The 21,346-nt window shown below is 43.3% G+C and overlaps 1 protein-coding gene across 5 annotated transcripts in view; it reads right to left on the reverse strand.

The window, feature by feature from the left end:
* Positions 1-18,134, reverse strand: part of CTBP1 (C-terminal binding protein 1) — a 49,202-nt gene extending 31,068 nt beyond the window's left edge. For 2 of the 5 annotated variants that reach the window (XM_033148394.1, XM_033148393.1), the window contains exon 1: positions 17,942-18,134. In XM_033148394.1, the coding sequence (XP_033004285.1) occupies positions 17,942-17,981 (40 nt within the window). In that variant the 5' untranslated portion in view covers positions 17,982-18,134. Of the gene's footprint in view, positions 1-14; positions 34-17,941 lie in introns of those variants that run through there. The other 3 variants (XM_033148397.1, XM_033148395.1, XM_033148396.1) reach the window with 2 other exon arrangements.
* Between the last annotated feature and the right edge of the window lie 3,212 nt (positions 18,135-21,346).

The following is a 21,346-nucleotide window of genomic DNA, read 5'->3' on the forward strand; positions in this document are numbered from 1 at the left end:
ATGATTTCACTTACATTTATTGTTTTGGCTAACATACGGCCACATGAAAGCAGGGTCTCTTCAAGGATATTCCAGATTCTTTCCCAAAATTTTTAGATAAATAGCACAAAGGAACCAAGAAGAGATAAATAAAAGGGAGCAAAGGTTTCCCCTCTATTGCCAACGAAAGAAGAGGGCATGACCTTCATACATCCGTACCTGTCAATCACTGCACTCTTTTTGTTTCTGTTGGCATCATTTCCTAAAAACCGGCGCTCATCTTATCACCTCAGAACAAGTTTGAACAAACCTTGAACAGAGGTTTGTTTTTTTTAAGAATAACTTTAAACATATTGAACTATTTGTTTTCACTGTGAGGAATAATGGCACCCACCAACTATTCAGACAGGGGGATTAAGTCCCCACCTGCTCAACGCTTTTCCCGTCAGTCAGCTGATTTGAATAATTACGGCTACACTGCAATGCCTGAAATGGTTTCAGACATGCAAGCTGGCCGTAGAGCTGTAAAAGTTCAATCAGGGTCTACATCTGGGTTTCTACATCCATGACGTGAGCAGAAATGCTAGGGAGCAGCAGAATGGCATCTTGAAGGATCATATTATTGAAACAAAATAAAATAAATCCTTCCAGTAGCACCTTAGGGGCCAACTAAGTTTGCTTTCGTGTGCATGCACACTTCTTCGGATACCAATGCACAAGAAAGCTCATACCAATAGCAAACTTATTTGGTCCCTTAGGTGCTACTGGAAGGAGTTTTTTTTTATTTTGTTTCAACTATGGCAGACCAACACGGCTACCTACCTGTAACGAGATCATATTATTATTACACAGTCCAATCCCAGCTTGTTTTACCCAAAAAAACAAAAAAAACAAATAACAACAAGCCGAGTACTTCATCTGCGTTTTCCCAAAATCAAACCTGTTTTGTAAGTCACCTCAGAGCTAATTCATCTGATCTGAGGGAGACACACTTTCCTTTTCTTGAGACATCAACTTCTGAAGGTTTTCTCTTTAGTAAAGCTTTCACTGTGATTCATCTCCCCCTTAGCTAAACTTGCTATTTGTGGCAGAATAGATAAAAAGAAAAATGTTACATTTAAAATCATCTAGTAAACCCCACCATTAGTCCCTGATGCCATCTGAGCCTATTAAAATCACTTACAGCCCAGCTTTCTGTGATTAAGTGCTAGAGGTTATTCCTGTGAAACTGGGCCCTACCATTCTGCAAATCAAAGGAAGTGGGATAGAGTCAGACAACCATGTACAAAATAGAAAAACACTAGAATTTACTATAGAACAGTCTTTGTACATATAGTGCCCTCCAGATGTTTTGGACTATAATAACCCATCTTCCCCCATCAACCACAGTCAAGGGTGAGGGCTGATGGGAGCTGCAGCCCAAAACATCTGGATGGCACCAGGTTGACGGAGGCTGCTGTCGTATGTGCCATCTAATAGTTGTTCGAAATTAGCCAGGCGCATTTTGAACATGGCTACCAGCCATTTGCAGCCAAGTGATAATGCCTGGGTGCCAGGATGAATTTCAGGAACCAAAATGCTTTTTCTGTGCAGTCTGGGCAGGAGCAGTGAACAACGTTCTAGTTAACTGTTGTCATTTCATGAAGAATATTCTTACGTTATGAATGGTTCATGTCGCCATTAAGAAAAAGAGGTTGGAATAATAGTCAATATATATGTGGGCTGTCCCTGGATCGAGTGACTTTTCTTTTTTAAGTTACAGGTAGGTAGCCGTGTTGGTCTGCCATAGTCAAAACAAAATTAAATTTAAAAATTCCTTCCAGTAGCACCTTAGAGACCAACTAAGTTTGTTCTTGGTATGAGCTTTCGTGTGCATGCACACTTCTTCGGATGCACACGAAAGCTCATACCAAGAACAAAGTTGGTCTCTAAGGTGCTACTGGAAGGAATTTTTAATTTAATTTAATTTTTTATTTTTTAAGTTCTCAAAGTTCTTAGCCTAGCTCAAAGTTGTCATATGAACTAGCCAGATGTTTAACTCGTAATCAATCTAAACTACCGTAAATCCATTAAGAGATGGCATCAGAAAAGACATGTTTGGATCCATTCTGCTGTATGGGCTCATGACCCTTTATTAAATCCACAATTCATCTCTTGAACCAAGCTCTATCAAACATGCTGCATTAATGCTTGCTTTGTGCGCAAGGGGGGGGGAATGCTTGTGGGGGAAATATTTCTCCAAGCAATTGCATTTCATATTGAAGGATGGCTTTTACCTAGTAAATTACCAGCTGCCCTCTGGGGAAGTTATGGGCACTCAATGCACTATGCAACACATTTAACTGTGCTATGTTCTGGCTTTTCAACTCAGTGGTCTAGCTTGATGTCCTTGTATGTTCAAAGAAAACCAGACAGAAAGCTCTCCATTTCACACTGCTTCCTTTCTCTAAATCACATATAACTGTGCATTACACAAGGTATGCTGCAGACCAGAGATTCTGCATTATGCTTCTAGATAGAATGAAATAAAACAATTTCATGTACAATAATATATGTATTAACTGCTTGCTACGGCAACAAAAATGTATTAGTTTACACTAGTAAGCTAATACATCTTCATTGCCATAACAAGCAACTAATACATATTATTGTACGTGAAATGATTTAAATTCATTATTTAATTCTATTTTCTTAGTTAAATAACAACTTAAGTAATGCTCCTTGATTAAGATCAGCCAGCCCTCCATATAGCGCTGAGCTATTTACTTTCGGTGCACCATTTATGATTATGTAATCATCAAAAACGTCTATTCTGTTTCGATGGGAGGGTTTCAAGATCCAAGCAAACTGATCATTTCGTGCAGTATTTGCTAAGACACTCCAAAGATTTTAATACATTGTTAAAATCTAAACTCCAAAAAAAACTTGACAGCTTGTGTTCTTATTCAAATACGTCACTGCTGCAAAGACGTATCTTGTCAGGCCATTTTAGACAAAGCTAATTGGTATTATTTGATCTGCATGAGCCCTGATCAGCAATTTCCCATATGTAAAAGAAGGTGGGGAGGGGGGGAGAACGCTGCTCACCAGATCCCTACAGGGGTCAGCAACCTTTTTCAGCCGTGGGCCGGTCCACTGACCCTTAGACAGTGGTGGGCCGGACCCTGTGGTGGGCAGGACTATATTTTGAAAAAAATAATGAATGAATTCCTATGCCCCACAAATAACCCAGAGATGCATTTTAAATAAAAGCACACATTCCACTCATGTCAAAACACCAGGCAGACCCCACAAATAACCCAGAGATGCATTTAAAATAAAAGCACACATTCTACTCAAGTAAAAACAAGCTGATTCCCGAACCATCCGCAGGCCGGACTGAGAAGGCGACTGGGCCGCATCCGGCCCACAGGCCTTAGGTTGCCTACCCCTGACACCCCTACGTCGCATGGACTGCATTGGCCCTACCTTTGCACAAACACCTATGGGTCTATGTGATTGTGCATCCTCATCCCCACACAATGGACATTTGGAGAAGGTCTGGCTTCTCCATATTCCGTTCAGACACCTTCGGTTTGGTGTAGGCTTATAAGTAGACTTCCATAGGCACCTCCCCACTTGTGCCCGGTCAGCACAAGCACAACCGCTGGCACAACCACTGTTTTCAGCACTGAAAGGGGACAGGACAGACTTGCATGCGCCCTGCTGACATGTGCAGCGGTTGGGAACGGAAGCCCCACATAAGCAGAGATTCCCAACCCCCCCCCCTTGCTTAACCATTTGCCTGGTAGCCACAGGCAAAAAGGAATTCCATGCAAGCGAGTTTGCTGGTGGAAGAGGGGTGGTTCTCTCCATCCCACTGGCATCAGTCAACTTGGGTTTTCCATGTTCGCTGCAGAAGAGAGGAAGACTTTCCTCATCTGCCAGCCTGCTCAGTAGGATTTTGCCTGTTAAAAAGCCGATATCCTACATTTCCAATCTGGCTGTGGAAATGCAGGCTGGTAACCTCTAAGTAGACATATAAAGACAGTCAAAACAAAAATTAAAAAAAAAATCCTTCCAGTAGCACCTTACGAGTGTTGGTCTCTAATGTGCTACTGGAAGGATTTTTTTTATTTTTTTATTTTGTTTTGACTATGTATAAAGAGAGTGCAACTCTGGTTGCAAAAGTTGTTTACCCATTTACAAGTGAGCTTTAAAGTTATTTTAGTTACTTTCTTCTTGCCAGTTGCGATGGCTGAAGAGTACAGGTGAAACTCGAAAAATTAGAATATCGTGGAAAGGTTCATTTCTTTCAGTAATACAACTTAAAAGGTGAAACTAATATGCCATGGGTAAACTCCTAATGTTTTTGTGTTGCAATCAATTTGTCACATTCACAAGAAGAAAATCTGTCTTCATTTATGTTTAAGCAGTGTGCTCCAAGAATACCTTAGGAAAGGATTCCATATACAGGTGAAACTCGAAAAATTAGAATATCGTGGAAAGGTTCATTTCTTTCAGTAATTCAACTTAAAAGGTGAAACTAATATATGAGGTAGACTCATGACATGCAAAGCGAGATATGTCAAGCCTTTATTTGTTATAATTGTGATGATTATGGCGTACAGCTGATGAGAACCCCGAATTAACAATTTCAACTTTGGGGTTTTCATCAGCTGTATGCCATAATCATCACAATTATAACAAGCAAAGGCTTGACATATCTCGCTTTGCATGTCATGAGTCTATCTCATATATTAAACTCCAGTAGCTAATGAAAACAATTGCTTACATAAATGGACTTTTCCACAATATTTTAATTTTTCGAGTTTCACCTGTAGCTTAGCTTGGCACATGGGAGACCTAACCATCAACCGCTGCATTGCAGTACTGCCTGTTACCTTCATGTAAGAAGCAATCTGTCATCTAAAATCAAGCTTCTTATTAAAACCCCTTAATGCTCTGCTATTAATTACAGTACGGTTTCCTTTTGGGAAACTTAAGACACATAGAACTATAGAGTTGGAAGGGGTCCCAAGGGTCATCTAGTCAAACCCCCCCTGCAATGCAGGAATTGATTTATACAGTATAGCTATGAGAAAGCCTGTCAGGGAATTAATATTTTGCTGCCAAAAAAAAAAAAAAATCCAGCAGAATTTTAACTCCGTTGGCCATAATCTTTCCCCTGAGGAAAGAGAGAAAGAGGCTTAACATAAAGGGAAGCAAGTATCTCATCAAAAAAAACATCAGGAAAATCTGCAGCATCTTCAAAGAAAGATGTGTTTGCGCTAAGGACTTGCTCTGGGTTACTCAACGCTTCTTGGTCTCAGATCGGCACCCTCAGAATGCTTTCAGATGATCTACAACGGGGATGTCCAACAGGTCGATCGCGATCTACTGGTAGATCCCCGTGAGGTTTTGGTAGATCGCGGTCGATCTCTGTCTCCCTTTCCTTAGCGTTGCTAAAACTGGCTCCTGCCCTGCCCCCTCGACCCGCCCCCCATTGTTGTTCTGAGCTCTGGAAGGGAAGATGGAGCTTTCTCTGCGCTGCTGTTTTGATCCGCAGCGAACTTTTTGAGAGTGACTTTACCCCTTTGTCCCTTGCCTTTAACCCCCCCAAAAATGAAACTCCCCCCCCCAAAAAAGCTCAACAACTTAGAGCTCAACAACCTCCCCCCCCCCAAAAAAATGGGGGCAGATCAGAACCAGTTATTAATTCTGAATGTAGACCACAGTCTCTTGAGAGTTGGCCACCCCTGATACTTTATTTAAAAGACAAAGGTGGTAAGATGCTGGTGGTCTGAAGGTTTGAGTCTGGCAGCGCTACAGGTGTATATTCCAGCACTACTGGCCACTCCAACAATATAACGTATTTTCCGGTGTATAAGACGACTGGGCGTATAAGACGACCCTCAACTTTTCCAGTTAAAATATAGAGTTTGAGATATACTCGACCGCAGATTCTCCACCCGGCGTATAAAACAACCCCCGACTTTTGAGAAGATTTTCCTGGATTAAAAAGTAGTCTTATACGCCAGAATATACAGTAGGTATCGCCTAGAGGCCATTAAAGCAGCCATCCACTTAGCTCATCAAGAGACTAACTACAGCAAGTATTTCGGAGAACTGGAGCAGCAACAAACCTGACTGTGTCTATCTGCTACTGAGTTCACTTTCCATTAATTTTGTTCTTTCGGTGTACAGTGGTGCCTCGGGTTACAAACACCTTGGGTTACAGACTCTGCTAACCCAGAAGTACAGTGGTATCTCAGGTTACAGACTCTTCAGGTTACGCTAATCCAGAAATAACGCTTCAGGTTAAGAGCTTTGCTTCAGGATAAAAACAGAAATCGTGCTCTGGCGGCGCGGCGGCAGCAGGAGGTCCCATTAACTAAAGTGGTGCTTCAGGTTAAGAACAGTTTCAGGTTAAGAACGGACCTCCGGAACGAATTAAATTCTTAACCTGAGGTACCACTGTAGTACCTCGGGTTAAGAACTTTACCTCAGGATGAGAACAGAAATCGCATGGCGGCAGCGGGAGGCCCCATTAGCCAAAGTGGTACCTCAGGTTAAGAACAGTTTCAGGTTAAGGACGGACCTCCTGAACGAATTAAGTTTGTAACCTGAGGTACCACTGTACAGTGAAGCTGCACCAAAATAGAAAGCCTGTTCAACAGGCTTTCAGACATCCTCCTGTGTGGTAGTGGGGAAAAAATCTGGTGGTTTGCAAAGGACGGACACCAGAAAAGTGATTCTCGGTAGAACAAAGTTTAGGAATAGCTTAGCTATGGTTTAAATGTCATTTGTGTTAAGACATTATTAAATTTCACCAACTATACACAGAACAATGCATTTTTTACTCAGAGCAAGTCCACCTGTGTTCTATTTATTTTGTATATTAAATTTGTATACCACCCTTTACAAATAATCAGGGGGTCCTGCACCTTACAGAACACAGGACTGCAGCCCCCAGTAATGAACACAGAGGCCTACTGCACATTTTGCCACTATCAAGCTCTGCCTGGGACCTTTTAGAGCTGTTGCCAGGCAGAACAGACATCCCTAGGCTAGCTAGGCCAAAATCTGACATCCTGTTATACTTTGCAGGCAGTCTCTGAATCAGCATCACTGACAACTTCAGCTTCTCTGGAATCATAAAGGCACCCTTGCCCTCCCAGTACGCATAGCTTCCTTTGAATTCGCAGCGTTCACCAAAAAAAAAAAAAAGTTATTATCTATTAAGACTATGAGAAGAATGTTTAATAACGCAGCAACTTCAAGCCTTGCATCTACAGATGATGATGATGATGATGATGATAATAATAATTTATTATTTGTACCCCAGCCATCTGGCTGGGTCTCCCCAGCCACTCTGGGCGGCTTCCAACAAATATTAAAATACATTAAAATATCACAGATTAAAAACTTCCCTAAACAGGGCTGCCTTCAGGTATTTCTGAATGTCAGAACTGACACTATCAGACTTCGAAACCAGCCATCTGTTCAGGGTTGAAATGATTCTCCACCCCACAGTATAACTTCAGTGTTAACTTGGGTACGACACCTATGTATTTCCAAAGTATCAAGGGGGTTGCAGGGGGCTAGATGACCCTCGGGGGGGTCCCTTCCAACTCTACAATTCTATGATCAGCCTCAAGAGCCATCAAAAGCATTGATTGTAAAAGGAAGAAGCAATTTCGAGATCTTCCAGCAAAGGGGGGGGACCACCGGCCACCGGAAATGAATCCCAGCCCTGCCCTGCCAGCAGCCTTCTCATCTCTCACGCATACTTAAAAAAGTTCAAACTGACAGTTACAACCATGTAATACATTTATCATTGTCTGGGCTAATTACCAATTGCCCCAGGCTACAAAGATATGGGGGAAGATGACATCATCGTTGTTGTTTTGCAGTTTCTTTAGCTGGCGAATAACATGCCACGATAGCCATCTTTAAATATCTAAAAGGGCTGTCACATGGAACAAGTTGGTATCCTCCTGCTCTGGAGGGTAGGACCCAAACCAGTGGATTCAAGTTACAAGAAAGGAAATTCCCAACTAAACATCAGAAAATACTTTCTGACAGTAAGAGCGGTTCAGCAGCGGAACTGGACACGCTTGGGAGGCGATGGATTCTCCTTGGGGGTTTATCAAGCAGAGGTTGGATGGCTTTTGCAGTGTTTCCTCCATCGCAGGGGGTCCTCGTGGTCCTTTCCAACTCTACAATTTTATTATTCTAAGTATCAGCTAATTGTGAGCTCCATGTATGTGCTCTCATTTCTCAGTAAAGCAACAGAAAGCACAGCTTAAGAAACGCTGAGCACCACTGAAACAGGACAGATACCTTCCCACCTGGTTGTGCTTCAATAATAAAAATTATTATTATTATTATTATTATTATTATTATTATTCCATCCATAAATAATAATGATAATTTATATGCCACCCATCTGACTGGGTTGCCCCAGTCACTCTGGGCAGCTTCCAACAGATTATAAAACCACAGTAAAACATCACACATTACCGGGCTGCCTTCAGACGTCTTCTGAAAGTCAGATAGTTGTTTATCTCTTTGACATCTCACTGGAGGGCATTCCACAGGGTGGGCACCACTACAGAGAAAGCCCTGTGCCTGGTTCCCTGTAACTTCACTTCTCACAATGAGGGAATGGCCAGAATGCCCTCAGAGCTGGGCCTCAGGGGTGGAATACAGGACCGATGGAACAGGCATAAATTCCTCCTTAATTCTCCAATTTAACTTAATAACCATAGAGACATTGTGCTCGGAATTAGTCCATCCCTCATGTCAGGTTGTGTACCCACAGCAGTGACCAGAGGAGAAATGACCACTGGGAGAAGCGCAGAAGCAAGGAAAGCTATAGTCCACATGCAGCGGAACAACCTTCATCTGCCCCACTGCAACAAAGCAGGTCTCCTCTGTGTTGGCCCTACAGCCACAGCAGGCCCTGCAACTCTCGATCCCTGAAGGCACACCCCTCCATTGTCTCTTGAAACAGATGGACGCCAACCAAGTGTCGGAAAGAGACTGTTCAAATCTTAACACCCCATTGCAGTCCATTATAAGTACTAAGTAGAGTGTGAAGTTGACTAGATCAGTGATGGCCAAACTTGGCCCTCCAGCTGTTTTGGGACTACAACTCCCATCATCCCTAGCTAACAGGACCAGTGGCCAGGGGTGATGGGTGTGGTAGTCCCAAACATCTGGAAGGCCGGAGTTTGCCTATGCCTGGTTTAGCCCCTGCTGCTTTAGGTTACGTTAACACCTATCCATAGAGTGAGCTAAACACAAAAGTTAGATGGGATGATGGGAATTGTAGTCCCAAACAGCTGGAGGGCCAAGTTTGGCCATTACTGGACCAGAACCATATACAAGTTTTTGATCTAGTCAATTTCACTCTCGGGGGAGGCTTAGAACAAGGAAAATGTTCCTGAATGGAATAGCCTTGCAGAAATGGAGATGGAAGACTTGGCAGAAAAGTGCTATATTATTGTAATGAATGAATGAATGAATGAATGAAGGCTTGTGTGGATATATAGCCAAGTTCTCATCTTTTCACTTTCACAGGAGAGATGTTTTCCTTTGTTTACAAAGAAAACAGTTTTTTTTAAAAAAAAGTTTCATCTTGGTAAGAACAGACAAACAGTAGAAAGGTTAAGCTACTGGAAACTTAACACAGTATATGATCCTTTGAAAATGCTGAGGTGAATCTAATCCCATTGTGAATGTTTCAGAAACTTTACAGTACACTGGAGAATCAAGAAGATTATCTACTGCACTCCCAAACCGCCCTTGTACTGAATTAGTTATTTCCTACACAAACAGTACAATGAAGCCATTATCGTTAAGCTTTCCCCTCTGGAATTCTCAAATGTTCTCTTTATCTAAGCAGGTGGATCTAAAATACATTGGGCTGCATTCAACTAACTTTCTTGGGTTTTAAAGCCCTAAAAACCAAATCGCACATTGAAAACTGCCACCATCAAAAAGCAGCAGCAATCGTCAACTCCAAATCTAGTGACCAGCTGGCATCACCTCCATTTGTACCAGTTTGAATATTCCTCGGGGGGGGGGGGATGCATAAAAACACACATAAAATTTATACCAGCAAATCCAATTATTTATCTGATCTTATGAACAGGAAAGGCCATGATATGAGAAGAGATACGCAGCAGCAAACATTAAATTTATTTGCAAAGTAGATTAAATGAATGAAGGGAATTGGTAATAATGGCACGAATGTACAACATTAAACTGAAGATAACACATTTAGTCTCTGTTAATTTAATTATTATATTTTTAATGTCAGAATAATCTGAATACAGGCTTTTTAATCAGTGCCAAACCACGTTGCTTTGGCTAAGGCAGGCATAGGCAACCTAAGGCTCTTGGGCCGAAAGCGGCCCATGGGGGTCTTTTAACCGGCCCATGGAACCCTGCCGCCCACCCGGTCATACCCCATGCGCCGCGCTAAACCGGCGCGGAGCAGAGCCGAAACCGCTGGCCGGCTTCCCATTGGCTGCAGGAAGCTCCTCCTGCCAATGGGAAGCTGCACACGCCTCCTCCGCGCTGGAAGGAGTGCTGGAAATGGCGTTTGTGCACGTGTGCGCATGCATGTGCGCACACACATACACGCACTCCAGCCCACCGTGGTGTCTGCAGGATCGCGAACCAGCCCATGCCCCAAAAACGTTGCCGACCCCCGGGCTTAAGGTTACAGTCCTGGCAAAACGTCTATATGACAAAGCAGGAAACCTGTCTCGTTTGGGAACTCAGTGCAAAAACTGGTATCAGAATTCATGCAGGCCAACATGCTGCATTCTTCAATCCAAGGCAGCTGCTCTATGAGCACATAGGACAGATGCAGTACTGTTGCGTTCTCTCTGGACCAGCTGCCACATTGGACATGGACCAGCAGCAATACTGCTGTGGATTGCTCTCCATCAGCTGCTCTAAAAATGAGTCACAGCACATTGTACTGCAAGCTGATGCTGCCGTAGGCACCATTTCTTCCCACAAACAGAGGCCAATCTGGATAGAGAAAATACTTATATTTGTGGCAGTTTTATCCCAGCACTGTGCCCCTGAAATCTGGATTTCCCCATGTATCCCTCCATCTTAAGAGAGAGGAAACTAATGATGTATAACAAAAGACTGCTATGCAGATATGTTTCTTTTTCTCGGACATGACCCACTCAGCCTTCCTCTCTCTCCTTGGCTAAAATACTGATGAAAAGAATATGGCACGGTGCACATGCTACCTGGAAATCTGTTCGAGGTTCAAAGGCCACTGAGCTATGAATAGAGAGCAAAACATGTTGCATGGATCAGGGAATGAATGAAGCGGCCTTCGAGGTTGCATGCATCACCAATGGCTGCGCCACCCGCAGAAATCATGTGCTGAAATTACTGCCAGGCTGTGAATCAATCTCTGTCCTATCAGATGGCAGTACATACAGGTGAAATTCGAAAAATTAGAATATCGTGGAAAGGTTCATTTCTTTCAGTAATTCAACTTAAAAGGTGAAACTAATATGTGAGATAGACTCATGACATGCAAAGAGAGATATGTCAAGTCTTTGTTATAATTGTGATGATTATGGCGTGCAGCTGATGAGAACCCCAAAGTTGAGATTGTTAATTTGGGGTTCTCATCAGCTGTACGCCATAATCATCACAATTATAACAAACAAAGACTTGACATATCTCGCTTTGCATGTCATGAGTCTATCTCATATATTAAACTCCAGTAGCTAATGAAAACAATTGCTTACATAAACAGACTTTTCCACAATATTCTAATTTTTCGAGTTTCACCTGTACACACATCCCAGTCGGGAATCCAAGCCCTGTGATACAGTTCTAGCCATAATTGTTGAAGGGCTCTGCATTTTTTACAGGGCCCAGAGTGCTACTTCAGACATGGTCAAGGTTTGTGCTGTGCCAAGTGGAATGGATAGACTTTCCACCTTTGAATGGCAGGCCTCTCCCAACCCCATGCCACATCACATGCCGTGAACATAGGGGGAAACCCTGCTGGAGCCAAAAAAATCTATCCAGTCCAGCTTCCTCTTTCTCACAGTGGCCCAACCAGATGCATTCAGGAACCTGTAAAGACGGGCAAAAGCCCTGTCCGACTGCTGTTCTTCAGCAATTGAACTGCACACTGCAGCTGAACTTGCCCAGTTCCCACTTAAAAGTTATCTAAGCTAATTGACATCACCACATCCTATAGCAAGTATTTCCAGAATTTAAGTTTGCATTGCGAGAAAAAGTTGTTCCTTTTTTATGAAACTGCAGTCAATCGATGTGTTTTGATGACCCCAGGTTCTGGTATTACCTCTGCCAACTGTATAGACCTCATGTCCCCTTCCCTTTTATTTTAAATACCTTTTTAAAATTAATACTTATCCAAAGATATACAAAAGTTCATATCCAATACAAAGTATCTTTTTATAATATGCCAGGATAAAAGAAATCCTTTTAAAATCTAGATCCAGGCCTTCGATTCATTTTCCTGAACATTTTAAAAACAAGATGATGACTCCAAAATAAAACAACATATTCAAAAGTTGGCTTTCATCCTCCACTCCAATGAAAATGCTTGTTATTACATATTTTTATGTGGCTGCTTATTTATATTTTAAAATTGTATATATGGATGTTTTATGGTGGCCTATATTTGTAATGCCCAACAACGGTTTGGTGAAGAAAATAAGGCATTCATGCACTTCCTCCATCCCAAAACAGGAGCAGGAATTGGAATAATTCTTACTACTTTTTATTATGTTAACATTTTAAAGACATTTTCCCCATAAGGCTTATGAGGATTTATCAGATACTCATTTTTCATGTTCAGCTGGAGGCCTTCCACCCCAAATGCAAATGGCATTGTTTTGCAATATAGAATCAACTGACTACGGTTATTGTTCCAACTTTTTAACTGTGGATTTTCAAGTTCTCCTCCTGGTCTAAGACTCTGCTGCATCCTGCAGGTGTAATGCTTTACTACATTTTCATTAAACAAATACTGGCCGGGCAAAGGAGGTTTTAAGAAGCTCTGGGTTTTGACTGCAGTGCTGTTTCCGCTGCCAACTACTGCAGGATTTTACAATCTTGAAATGCTGCAAGCCCAGAGGCCGAGTGCATCACCACATCAGTGTTCAAGACCGTGAAATAAAAGCCCAAACGTTATCATCCTTCACTTAAGGTCCCTGATGCGCAACTGACCGTCAGCACAAAAACGCAGTTTTTTTAAAAAAAAATGGACTATTATTAATTATCTGTCCCGACTCAAGCTATTCAGCACCTGCTGCTAATTTTTGGAGCTCTCTTGCTAATTTTTGGAGCTCTCTAACTGCAGCCACAGCTGGGAGTGCCTGGCAAAAAGGAGAGGAGAAGAAAATGATCCATGAGTTCTGTGGAAATGTAGTCTCCACTCTGGATTTCTAATGCAGATTTATCCAGAAATTCCATAGGAACTGTAAGCTTTCAAAGTAATCATTTCCTCTGGGAAGTTGCGCAGTTCACCTTGCCCCTTGGAAAAAATTGTTGTTGTTGTTTTTGTTGGGAATTTACAATTCAGCTGGGTTGGCCAGCTCTTTTGAAAACTAGTCCAGTCCCACTGCAAATCCAAATTTCAAGCAGAATTCTGTTTTACACAAAATGTCATGGCAGTCCAGTATGGCTCTACCGACCTTGACTTGGAATAATATTGTTTAGGTTCTGCTAGAAAAACATTCATGCCCTGCATAAATGGCTTTCAAAACTCAAATGACCAAGTAAATCTTTGCACAGCAATTCTTCTGCTGGGTAACCTATGTTTGAGTAACCCCAAACCACTGAGCCTAGGGCTTCCGATCAGAAGGTAGACGGTTCGAATCCCCGCGACGGGGTGAGCTCCCGTTGTTCAGTCCCTGCTCCTGCCAACCTAGCAGTTCGAAAGCACGTCAAAGTGCAAGTAGATAAATACTGTAGGTACCGCTCCGGTGGGAAGGTAAACAGCATTTCCATGTGCTGCTCTGGTTTACCAGAAGCAGCTTAATCATGCTGGCCACATGACCCGGAAGCTGTCTGCGGACAAACGCTGGCTCCCTCGGCCTATAGAGTGAGATGAGCGCCGCAACCCCAGAGTTGTCCGCAACTGGACCTAACGGGCAGGGGTACCTTTACCTTTTAACCCCACAGAATCCCTGCTTGTCAAGTTTCTTAAGTATTTTCCAGGAGCCTTCTCAACACAACTGTGGTTCCACACAACTGAGAGGGTGTTCTGCTCCTATCCCCATTGCCCCCCCCCAATGACTGCACATTGCAAAGAATACTGGTAATGACAGAAAAGCTCTCTTTTGAGCAACCTGTCTGCCATTACCAATTTAGAACCCTTGATAAACTTCTAAGGAGCAGAGTCTGAAAACCACCAGTGTCCTACTTATTAAGTGGTCAAATAATTCATTTTCTGCATTAGGACAAGAGCATGCATTTAAAGTAGGACTGGTAATCTTGCAAATGCAATTTTAGTTAATACATTTGATGCAAGAGCTACTCTACTCCCAATCTGGCTTGCTTTAGAAATTCTGCCCACCTTTCCAGATCCATGGTTATGCTAGAGAGTTTCAAAACCCTGCACAATGTCTAGAATCATTACATCCAGGCAGTGAAAGCCATCCTTAGGATTGATTCAGTCTTTTTTGGGGGGGGGGAGATGAATCCAACTTCAGCTAATTCAGCAACTAAAAAGGATGTGGGTTATCTTCTAATCAGTGCTAAAGGTGTGAAGCCAATTCTATGTTCAACCATTTCTTTTGGCTATAATAGTTAGATATGCCACTTTAATTCTAGGGGCAGACTGCAACAAGCTTGGATGTGTAAAAGGGTGTCTGAACATAACTTGAAGAAACCAAGGTTTTCGTGCTCTACGCATCATCAAAATATTTGACTACTTAGAAGAACTGGCCTTAGCTGTAAAGAAAATGTGGGCCTGTTCTAAAAAAAATAAATGAATAGTGGAGTCACCCTTCTTAGAATGCTTTTCATTGCATTGATTTAATTTCCTTTATTATACCAAACTATATTTCTTTCCCTTTCTGCGTTTGTTTCCTCCTCCTTTTTTAGTGCTACCTTTCCTTATACAAGATGCTTTGTCATCCTTTAATATCTCGATCATTCTAGACAACTTTATCTGCTAATACAATCCTGGATAAAGCAATGGGTCCTTCTGGCATTCATACTTTATGTTTCCAGGCCATTTTACTGTAGTGAATAGGGGATTTCCCTTTGTAATTTAATGCGCTAATTAAAATGTGAAACTCTATTAACTTGTTCTTGTAAGTTACAAAATAAATGGGAGCGTTGAGTATTTACCGGTAAGTAACAACTACCCAATAAATAGTAACATACAGGTGAAACTCGAAAAATTAGAATATTGTGGAAAAGTCTATTTATGTAAGCAATTGTTTTCATTAGCTACTGGAGTTTAATATATGAGATAGACTCATGACATGCAAAGCGAGATATGTCAAGCCTTTGCTTGTTATAATTGTGATGATTATGGCGTACAGCTGATGAGAACCCCAAAGTTATTTGGGGTTCTCATTAGCTGTATGCCATAATCATCACAATTATAACAAATAAAGGCTTGACATATCTCGCTTTGCATGTCATGAGTCTACCTCATATATTAGTTTCACCTTTTAAGTTGAATTACTGAAAGAAATGAACCTTTCCACGATATTTTAATTTTTCGAGTTTCACCTGTATATGGAATCCTTTCCTAAGGTATTCTTGGAGCACACTGCTTAAACATAAATGAAGACAGATTATCTTATTGTGAATGTGACAAATTGATTGCAACACAAAAACATTAGGAGTTTACCCATGGCATCTGCATATTAATAATTTTAATCCTAAACACCATATTCCATATAAAAATGACATATCTCCTTAAAAAAAATTAGAATTTGCATTTCAAGTGTAATTAAAAAAAATTGAGCAAGAATTTCTAAGAAGCAGCTTGATACTGTTGTGTTAGGCATTTATTACTATGCCATGTAATTTAAAAAAAAACAGTTCTTGAAACGTGCTTTTAAAATGAAGTTGTATATTACTGCAGAAGCATCAGATCAGATTCTTCTGTGGAGATACTGGCTATGTTTAATCAATAATAACCCAACCTAATATAGCAACAACTGTCTACATTTTACAAAATAAAACAAGTGCTAGGGCAGAGTCTGAATTTTAAATCACTGCATGAAGATTACTTTCCCTATTAGAACATAAATAAATAAAATCGCATTATTTGAAGCTGCTAATGTGCAAAAAGGTAGTAGATAAATCTGTCCAGTTTATCTAATAAATAACAAAGCTTGTTAACACACAAAAAGTATAAAATACGTTCATTGCAGTGACTGATGAGAATATTTTATAGAGCACAGTATTTTTAAAGCAGCTATGCTGACTGGGTTGCTAATATTAGCCTTGTGCACTGTTAGCGGTGTAACAGTGCAGATACACCACTTAATCAGATTAGAATTAGACAAGCTCTCTCTTGTCAGCTGGAGGAGTTCCTCAACTGTTATTTACTGAACAGCCTGAAAGTATGCCATGCTAGGAGATCCTTCCAAACTGCTGCGAATTATTTGTTTAAATCAGCATGGTTCTTTCTGTTCCTTCGCTTTGCGAATAGGCTGAACTTGATAATATCACGGAGCACAGGCCCTGCTGAGTATAAGGTGCGTGAATCATTCCATAAGCGATGGTGCAGCAGTGTCGCTCAGCTTCAAAAACCGCCATCACCAAATTTCACTTGCTTCATTGCAAAAAAAAGAAGGGGACGGTGGCACACAACAGCAAATCCCTTCACCCGATTCATCATGCTTAATTTTTAAAACTAACTAAACGGGGATTTGCTTGCAGTTTCTCCGTCTTGGCAGGAAAGCGAATGTCTTTCTGGCAATCGTTAAAAGTATCTCACAAAACCAATATTTTCAAAGCATGGTTCCTGCCTTATTCCCTAACCAAAAGGGCAGCGCCAGACCCTCAACTGCCTTATACTGCACATGCCATCTATTACAAAGAGTTAGGAGTGGGGGGGGGGGGTTGTTCTTGTACCCTTTTCCATTCCACAGCCTTCTTCCATCCATGTGGTGTCAACACCTCATCCTAACTGCAGGGTTAGGAGCAGCGGAGCATCCGAGCAGAGACGGACGCAAGCACAGCCAGTGCGCAGGTTGCCACATCGTGGCCCTTTCAAGCCAGCGCTGTCCACAACAAACGCATCCTCCGGGACATCGGCGGAACAGAAGCCCGCCAGCTGCACGCGGGTCCACGCATACACACGCACACGCGGGGCCGCCCGCCCGCCCACTCCACAAGGCCACCACACACGCAGCCCCGAAGGCCTTACTTAAACCACCCTTTCCCGTTCGTGAGACTGTAATAACAGGGACACGGCGTCCCCGCTCAACTTCCTTCCTTCCTCCTCTCCGCCGCGCCCGGCAGCCGGCCTTTCCTGCGCGCGCGGAGAAGGAGCCTGGCCGGGCAAGGCGGCGGGTGGGCCTTGTTCTCCCCTCGCCAGCAGCAGCCCCGACCCCCTCGCCCGCCCCCTCCTCGCCGCCTTTCCCTCTTACCACACAGACGAGACCCGCGCGCGCGCGCGCTGGAGCCTCTCCAAGTCCCCCCTCGGCCTCTCCGAGTGCCCCCTTTTGCGCGCCCGCGCGCGCCCAGCGGAGAGACGCAGGGGGGCCTGGCTCGCGCCTCCGAAAGGCGCCCCGAGACGCACAATGCCGCGCCGCACAAAGCCGGGCGGGCGGGCGCGCGCCGCGGCGGCAGCGGCGAGGGGGGGAAGGGAAGGGAAGGGAAGCCTCGCCGGCCTCTCCAAGCGCCCGCCGGCCGCGCCACGACCCAGGAGGCAGGCAGGCAGGCCGGGCGGCGGGCAAAGGCAGGGCCTGGCCGGGCGGGTCCTTACCGAGCGGCAAGCCCTTGTTGAGGAGGTGGGAGCTGCCCATTGAACCGCGCTGTCAGGGGCACGGCTCCTCCGGCGGCGGCGGCGGCGGCGTCTGGGGCGCAGTGCGGCGCATATGGCGGCGCCGTCGCTCTCCCCGCTCGCGGAGCGGCCCAGACGCTTCGCCAAGAACGGAGGCCGGGAGGAGGAGGAGGAGGAGGCGGCGGCGGCGGCGGCGCGGGAGGAGCTCCAGGCAAGCAGGCAGGCGTTGGTCTTCTGGTTCCTGCCTCGCCAAAGTCCCCGAAAAGCAGAAGGGGCGGGAGGGAGCGCGGGAAGGCGGGAGCGCGCGGCAGGGAGGCGCTCTTCGACCCCCAAGCATCCCGTTTGCAAGCACAAGAGGCTCGCCGCGGCTGCTGTCACACATAACAGTATACTTCTCCTACCAGGGCAGCTATCTTCCGACGTTGATGCCGAAATCCAGCATCGCCTGAGCTCTGCGAGTGCAGCTTTCTCCCGACAGAAGCGCAGGGTGAGGTCCGCGACGTTCGCAGCAGTGGAACCGAAATGCTATTTATTGTACTGCCAGCTTTGCTGTATGCTTGTGAAACGTGGACCACTTACAAACGCCATCTCCAACTCCTCGGAAGATTCCATCAACGGTGTCTCCGAAAATTTGTACACATCACTTGGGAAGACAGGCGAACTAATGCCGGTGTACTGGAAGAAGCGAAGATCGCCAGTGTCGAAGCGATGATTCTTCAACAGCAACTTTGTTGGACTGGTCATGTTGTTCGGATGCTTGATTGTCGTCTTCCAAAGCAACTACTCTGTTCCGAACTTAAAAATGGAAAGCGTAATGCTGGTGGTCGACAAAAGAGGTTTAAGGACTGTCTCCAGGGAAATCTATTAAAAAAAAATGCAATATAAACACCAGCAACTGGGAAACGCTGGCCTGTGAGTGCTCCAGTTGGAGAACAGCCTTGACCAAAGGTGTCATGGGCTTTGAAGACTCCCGAACTCAGGACAAAAGGGAGAAACATGCTAAGAGGAAGGCAGGTTTGGCAAACCACCACCATGATCAACTTCCGCCTGGAAACCTATGTCCCCACTGTGGAAGGATGTGTGGGTCCAGAATTGGCCTCCAGAGTCACAGACTCACTGTTAAGACTGTGTTCATGGATACAATCTTATTTGGCTATGAGTGATCGCCAAAGAAGAAGGAGGGGGGGTCATGTGCAGGGTGGGCATGTCTTTCCTACCCCTGATAATTTTCAAAATGAATGGATTTGGCGGGCAAGTTCTGCATATTTGGGAACAGGGAATATTGCCGCTGTACGACCTCCTTTACTTTCAGCGGGACTTGAGTCAACAGCCGAGTTAGTGCCCTTGAATAATCACACACACACACACAAACACACACGGTCTCCCACTGTAAATTGTAGTTGGCAGAATTGGCAAGTGGATGCAGCTGGCTCTGCAACTGCTGAGTGGGCAAATAAGCTTGTTGCATTTCCCCCCAAAACTGGGAATACTTGGGCCTTTCTCTGCCCACTCCTCTGTGTTTTTTTTTTCTCCTAGCCCTTCCCTTGTTTGAAATCAGTGCAATTGTATGAGTGCAACAAATACAAAAAGCCAAATACTGGACAATGCCACAGAGTTGGCACCTGGTAGCAGAAATTTCTAAAAGAGAAGCAAACTCCTTTCCACATTCCTAAGGAACCACTTATATGTCATTTAAGGGAAAGAGATAAATTTGAGAAATATAAAAAGTGCTTTGGCGGAGGAGGGGGTACAAGGTCTACACATAAAAATATTTCAGTCTTACCAGCTCCAAATTAAAATGGTGGGGTGGGGGAGCCCTCTGCTCAAACTACCCTACTAGTTTTTCATTATATTTTCTGCTAAAAGTGCAGTCATTTATTTTCATTTATTATTAAGCTAACTACAATGTTCTAAGTAAGAGATTGCTTTTGTACTAGGACAACTAGTAAGAGGACTGCAAGACAACTCTAATCATAAGACCTTTTGTGTTCCCCTAGAGCATCAGTTATGTATGTAAAAAGTACATATATATATATATATATATATATATATATATATATATATATATATATATATATATATATATAAACTGCCTCCAATTAGATTGTATGGGCTTTATGAGAAAAGCTGAGGAGCCGGACGTCAAACAAAATATTCAGTTCAGCTCCGCTGCCTGGCTGGGTCAGCTGACTTGCATAATGCAGTACACACTATACTATAGAAGAATACAATTAACTCTCAGAATGGCTGCGCACTTCAAGGCCTAATAATTTACCTGACGGGAGATGTAGCCATTGATTTCTAATCTGATGCCTTCCAACTGTTTTCAGCAAGCTTCTCACATTTGTTGCATCATGAGTATCCTAGCAGGATCAGTCAATTCAACAGTTTAAAAATACCTTTGTATTGCTTTCAGTTTCAATAAGGAGATAGCAATAAAGGAGATCAAAACATGTATTTTTTTTGCTATTCATCAATAAAACCTGACTCTGTACACTCACACCCACCCAAGTGCCTCTTATTTGCTGTTTGTATTATGCAAAACAAAGGCTTGAGAAAGCAGTTTTTGTTAGATACCCAGGAAGAGGCAGGTTGTTGTTGTTTTTTTAAATTATGTCAATAAATTTGGGTTAGGGCAGAAAGAGTTCCAGCAATATCAATCACCAGATTTCACAAGACACTCCAGAATATATAGTATTATGAATTTTGGGAATAATAATGAATAGGGGATAATCTAATTATTTTTTTATATTTGTATTTTTTTAATTGACTAAGGGATTCAGGTCTCCTTTGATCTACCACTAGTCAGGCCATTGCAAATAGGAATAGATTATACTTCCTATTATGGAGACAGCCTTTAGTTTAAAGTTTAATCACTACTATAGGAAAGAAGGTACAGGTGGGTAGCCGTGTTGGTCTGCCATAGTCAAAACAAAATCGAAAATTCTTTCTAGTAGCACCTTCGATTTTGTTTTGACTATAGGAAAGAAATCAGCCCTGAGTGCTCACTAGAAGGACAGATCCTGAAGTTGAGGCTCCAGTACTTTGGCCACCTCATGAGAAGAGAAGACTCCCTAGAAAAGACCCTGATGATGGGAAAGATGGAGGGCACAAGGAGAAGGGGACGACAGAGGATGAGATGGTTGGACAGTGTTCTCGAAGCTACTAACATGAGTTTGGCCAAACTGCGAGAGGCAGTGAAGGATAGGCGTGCCTAGCGTGCTCTGGTCCATGGGGTCACGAAGAGTCGGACACAACTCAATGACGGACACAACTCAATGACTGAACAACAACAAATAGGAAAGAAACAATTCTGCATTAAGTTACACTGTTGCAAATTAATGATCCACATTGAGGTAAACATTATTAAGGCGCAATCCTATACAG

This window comes from Lacerta agilis, chromosome 5 (assembly GCF_009819535.1).
Source record: "Lacerta agilis isolate rLacAgi1 chromosome 5, rLacAgi1.pri, whole genome shotgun sequence".
NCBI classification, from domain to species: domain Eukaryota; kingdom Metazoa; phylum Chordata; class Lepidosauria; order Squamata; family Lacertidae; genus Lacerta; species Lacerta agilis.